Source organism: Salvelinus sp. IW2-2015, unplaced genomic scaffold, assembly GCF_002910315.2.
Source record: "Salvelinus sp. IW2-2015 unplaced genomic scaffold, ASM291031v2 Un_scaffold1353, whole genome shotgun sequence".
Lineage (NCBI taxonomy): Eukaryota > Metazoa > Chordata > Actinopteri > Salmoniformes > Salmonidae > Salvelinus > Salvelinus sp. IW2-2015.
Genome location: NW_019942856.1, coordinates 93,427 through 99,067, shown reverse-complemented (window position 1 = coordinate 99,067; position 5,641 = coordinate 93,427). Strand labels below are relative to the sequence as shown.

Genomic DNA, 5,641 nt, shown 5'->3' with positions numbered 1-5,641 from the left:
CAATAGCAGCAGAGGGAACAACGTTTCAGACAAAACAACGTACATACATTAACACAACATTAAACTAAACTATAAACATACAGTACAGTACAACAATTACATATTACATTAAAAACACAAACATCTTGACTAAAAACARCTGTCCTAAAGACAATTACACTCTTCTATGATATATACATCGATCAGGTGTTTAAACTCCACCAACGAAACGTGATCATCACATTTCAGGAGAGAATTCCAGGACCACGGAACTAAGTAACTAAAACTATTTCTACCATGACCTGTTCTAATTTTTGGTAGTGTCAGAAGCAAATGAGAATTGGACCGTAATTGATATTTATTTACCAATCTGACTAAAAAAGAACCGAGATAAAATGGCATTTTACCCAATATGGCCTTATAAATCAGTGTATACCAACCAGTGTTTAAGCCTACGCAAGTTCAATGACGACCAGCCAACAGCGCTGTAGAGATCACAATGATGTGTTAGTGTTAGGAATTTTGTTAATAAATAGTTAAAACAAATTCTAGCTTTAGATAAAACTATAACTAATTGAACTCTGCATGCCTGGGGAAAAGAGATTTGTGTTGTGGGTCATAAAATAAGCAGAAAGGGTCGTTAAACTATGGGTGAACTGACCCAACTTAGCCTGAGGTGTTTAGATAAACTTTTTAGGTATTCCATTATCTTGAGTTGTCTGCTAAAGTGGTAATCAATTATAGTGAGCCTTCAGGATAAATGATTATATGGTGTTTCATGTGAGTGCCCTGTGAGGTTAGAATGAACTTTTGAACCTGTTTTCTATTTGTCAGGACAATGAGACTCATTCTGTAATCTATGACGTCATATATTGTATATAAACCTGTGTTTATGATCAAATGGGAGCTTGCTCCGAGAATAAACACTATTATCTAATTTTAATATGACTGTATCCTGTCTATTTTATGTTAATAAGTATCATACAAATTCTTATAAATAGACAGATTGAATTTAATTAATGAGTATATTGTAGGAATTATAAAATTCCACTAACAGTTAGACGCTTTTGATTTGTAATGAACCTAAGGGCTGCATGATACACTGAATCAAGTGCTCTCAGGTTAGTGGTTGAGGCCTGCGTATATTTAACATCACTAAAATCTAAAACTGTCAGTAATGTACATCATACCAGCTCCTTCCTGGCCCCCAAAGAATGTGTTTCCCCCAAAGAAAAACAAGCCTTATGCTGACAGGTGTACAAAATGAGCACACAGCCATGCAGTCTCCATAGACAAACATTGGCAGTAGAAAGGCCAGTGCTGAAAAGCTCAGAGAAGTTCAACGTGGCACCACCATAGGATGCCATCTCCCCAACAAGTCAGTTTGTCAAATTCCTGCCCTGCTAGAGCTGCCCCGGTCAACTGTAAGAGCTATTATTGTGAAGTGGAAACGTCTAGGAGCAACAACGGCTCAGACACAAAGTGGTAGGCCACACGAGCTCACAGAACGGGACTGCCGAGTGCTGAAGCGCGTAGCGTGTACAAATCATCTGTACTCGGGTTCCAATACTCAGCCGCACACAAGCCTAAGATCAGCATGCGCAATGCCAAGCGTCATCTGGAGTGGTGTAGAGCTCGCCATCATTGGACTCTGGAGAAGTGGAAACGTATTCTCTGGAGTGATGAATCACGCTTCACCATCTGGCAGTCCAACAGACGAATCTGGGTTTGGCGGATACCAGGAGAACACTACCTGCACAAATGCATAGTGCCAACTGTAAAGTTTAGTGGAGGAGGAATAATGGTCTGGGGCTGTTTTCCATGGTTCGGACCCCTTAGTTCCAGTGAAGGGAAATCTTAACGCTACAACATACAATGACATTCTAGACGATTCTGTGCTTCCAACTTTGTAGCAACAGTTTGGGGAAGGCCTTTTCCTGTTTCAGAATACTAAGGCCCACATGCACAAAGCGAGGTCCATACAGAAAGGGTTTGTCGAGAATGGTGTGGAAGAACTTGACTGGCCTGCACAGAGCCCCGACCTCAACCCCATCTTTGGGATGAATTGGAATGCCGACTGCGAGCCAGGCCTAATCGCCCCACATCAGTGCCCGACCTCACTAATGCTCTTGTGGCTGAATGTTAGCAAGCCCCCACGGCAATGTTCCAACATCTAGTGGAAAGGCTTCCCAGAAGAGTGGAGGCTGTTATAGCAGCAAAGGGGGGRACCAACTCCATATTAATGTCCATGATTTTGGAATGAGATACTTTTGGCCATATAGTGTGTGTCGATTATGTGTATAGAGTACACTTCTGGATAAACAGAATTCAGTTTTTCCTCCAGGTTTTCTTCAAATTTCTGCAATGTTGCCAACTAGCTAGCTTACGGAACAACTTTCCTTCAATCAGAAATCTTGCTGCTGGGAGCCAGCAGACCATTCAAACCATTTTTGCAATACAAAATTCAACAGACCTCTAAGGGAGGCGTGACAGCAAAGTAATAATGGAGGTATGGCAACGCGAGACTACTGAGTAGACTGCCCCAGTTCATGCCCACAGTGCGATTTCAACTAATTTGAACTTTTGGGGGGGCAGACTACTCAATTTTTATTAACTAATAATTGTATTTCGTTGAATTTAACCACATTCCAACCTGGTCTATCATTATCTAGTCCAATTATGGCATGTTTCCACTATTTTTATCCGTTTGTATCAGTTTCAATAGGGGACTTTTATTTTGAAGGCGAACCGCCAGTTCCACCTACCGTTGATCACAATAATATTGTTCACGACACACACGCCTCAGCCGTTTATACCATTTAGGGAAGTGACGGGGCTTGTCAGGAGCTAACTGCGCCCTTTCATCCAAAAGTTCTAATGAGAAAGCAAATGAATGGAATCGACGGTACGAATTGAGAACGGATTGTTATAACAGGGCCAACGGTAACGGTGAATGTTTTTGGACCTTCACATACAGTCGACGAATAAATATATGTTTTTTTTTACAGCCAACCATGAATCTGCAATTACCTACATCTGCAACATGGCTGCTAGGAGGACGCTAGTGGGAAAAGTTTATTAAGAGTACTGACGTGGGAGAAGTTTTATACTAATCCAGTCCAGTGCAGCAGAAATTGTTGGATAAACAATATTTTTTTTCTATCGCCTCGGATTGAACAAACGAACGGAACACTGGATTACCGAGTAAATGCAGAGGAGTGCAAGACCACTTTCTCAATAGACTTTACCTTCTAGATTTGTGGTGCCCTTTTCATCCAAAATAGTGGTCCTCTCGTCCTGTGGTCCATCTAAAATGCATTTCTCCATTCCGGAAACGGAGGTTCGTTCGGGAGAAAATGGATCAACATACGTGGTCAGTTCCAGAAATGTTTTTTGTTTGTCTGTTGCGACATAGTTATTTTACTGCAGATTCCTAGCATGTGAAATCCATTCCAGTGATTTTTATAATTATWATTATTATTTTTAAATCACCCCAACCAGACTCTTGTGATATGATTTTAGAGGTTGGCCCAGGTCCCGGGTTACTAGTAAACAATTTGACAGGACTTTCACTGTCTGTCATAATACCTCACAAGGCATTGCCATTTTGTAATACAATGTAAGTTAACCCCTTATTCCTTGGGGAATCATACATGATTGACACTTCCAGGCAATACATTGTGGATCAGTAGGCATCGATCCACATCAATATAAAGTTACCCTGTTTATAAAATCAAGCCTATTCGGACTGCAATATAATTTCCCAATATCCGATAGAAAACCACAGCAATTCCATCATAGGTGATGATTGGACAATAGGTGGCAATGCGTCACACTTCTCACTACAGTCACACTGTAAGAATACTGTGTCTGAATGCCAGGTATTGCTATCGCAAGATATCCATTTGGCACCGTTTTATAGATCTTATCTTTCAAGGCAAATGTGTTTCAAGTTGTGTTAGTCATATGGAGAGGATACACATGGTCCACACTGTTCAATAAAATGCTTACTTGCAGGTTCCTTCTCCTCAATGCAACGACAATAAGAGATAATACAAGATAAGAATACAAACAGAAAGTAAATGTCTCAGTAGAATAGAACAAACATTTAATATATATATTAATATAATACAGGAAGGCACAATTTATTGTCCAATATTTACATGTGTTTTGGTTGAAGATGGGCGGCAAGTGTTTCAATTGTGCAGTATTTAGCAATCACAATAAGAGGTGTGTGTGTGTGTTAATGTGCAGAGAGTCAGAGCAGGTGGTCAGTCCAGTTCAAGTGTTCAGCTGTCTAATGGCTTGTAGATAGAAACTGTCTCTGAGTCAGTTTCTATCAGACCTCTTGGTCTGGTACCGTCTGCCTGACGGTCAGGGGGTGAACAGCTCGTGGCTGAGGTGTGGGGTCCTTGATGATGCTGCGGGCCTTCTTCAGGCACTGTTTCAACTAGATGTCCTAGATTGACAGGAGTGTGGTGCCAGTGAGGTACTGGGCTGTCTTCACCACCCGCTGGAGGGCCTTGCGGTTGTGGACGGAGAAATTCTCGTACCAGGCCGTGATGCAACCGGTCAGGATGCTCTCRATGGTGCAGTGGACCTGTATTTGGAGAGGACCCGGGGTGGCATGCCAAATTTCTTCAGCCGCCTTAGGAAGTAGAGACGCTGTTGCTCCCTCTTGACCAGAGTGGTGGTGATGGTCCATGTCAAGTCCTCAGTGACGTGGACGCAGAGGAACTTAAAACTGCTGACGCTCTCCACTGCAGTCCTGTTGATTTGGATCGGGGCGGGTTCCCTCCTCTGCTTCCTGAAGTCAACAATCAACTCCTTACTTTTGCTGACGTTGAGGGAGAGGTTGTTGTCCTGGCAACACGTTGAAGGTGTGTTATGACCAAGTGCTATGTCAGTGCAATGTACTACACTAAGGACTTGGGGTTGTGAAATGTTTTGTTCTTTCAAGTCCTATCGCGGGTGGTGCTGGGTGTAACGGGCGGTGTGGGCCTGGTGTACCGGGTGTGCGCTGGTGTACTGTAAGGGGGCTGGGTGTACTGTAGGAGGCTGGGTGTACTGTAGGAGGCTGGGTGTCTGTAGGAGGGGCTGGTGTAGCTGTAGGAGGCTGGGTGTTCTGTAGGGGGCTGGGTGGACTGTAGGGGCTGGTGTACTGTAGGGGGCTGGGTGTACTGTAGGGGGGCTGGGTGTACCGGGTGTAGGCTGGGGTGTACTGTACGGGGGCTGGGTTGTACCTGGTAGTGCTCTGGTGTATGTGGTGGAGGTCTGGGTGGTCTGGTAGGGGGCTGGGTGTACTGTAGGGGGCCTGGGTGTCTTGTAGCGGGGCTGGGTGTACCTGGGTGTCGGCTGGGTGTACTGTAGGGGGCCTGGGTGTCTGGTCAGGGGGCTGGGTGTACTGTAGGGGGCTGGGTGTATCTGGGGTGTGGCTGGTGTACTGTAGGGGGGGTGTACGGGTGTGGGCTGGGGTACTGTAGGGGGCTGGGTGTACTGTAGAGGCTGGTGTATGTAGGGGCCTGGGTGTACGCGGGTGTGGCTGGGTGTACTGTAGGGGGCTGGGTGTACCTGTAGTGAGGCTGGGTGTACTGTAGGCGGGCGGGGTGTGACTGTAGGGGCTGGGTGTACTCGTAGGGGCTGGGTGTACTGTAGGGGGCTG

The 5,641-nt window shown here is 44.7% G+C and overlaps 1 protein-coding gene across 1 annotated transcript in view; it reads left to right on the top strand.

Annotated features, from left to right (window-relative positions):
• The first annotated feature begins 3,194 nt into the window (after positions 1 to 3,194).
• Positions 3,195 to 5,641, top strand: part of LOC112070542 (sorting nexin-17) — a 68,075-nt gene continuing 65,628 nt past the window's right edge. The window contains exon 1 of the mRNA XM_024137965.2: positions 3,195 to 3,352. Coding sequence (XP_023993733.2) covers positions 3,293 to 3,352 — 60 coding nt within the window. The 5' untranslated portion in view covers positions 3,195 to 3,292. The remainder of the gene's footprint in view (positions 3,353 to 5,641) is intronic.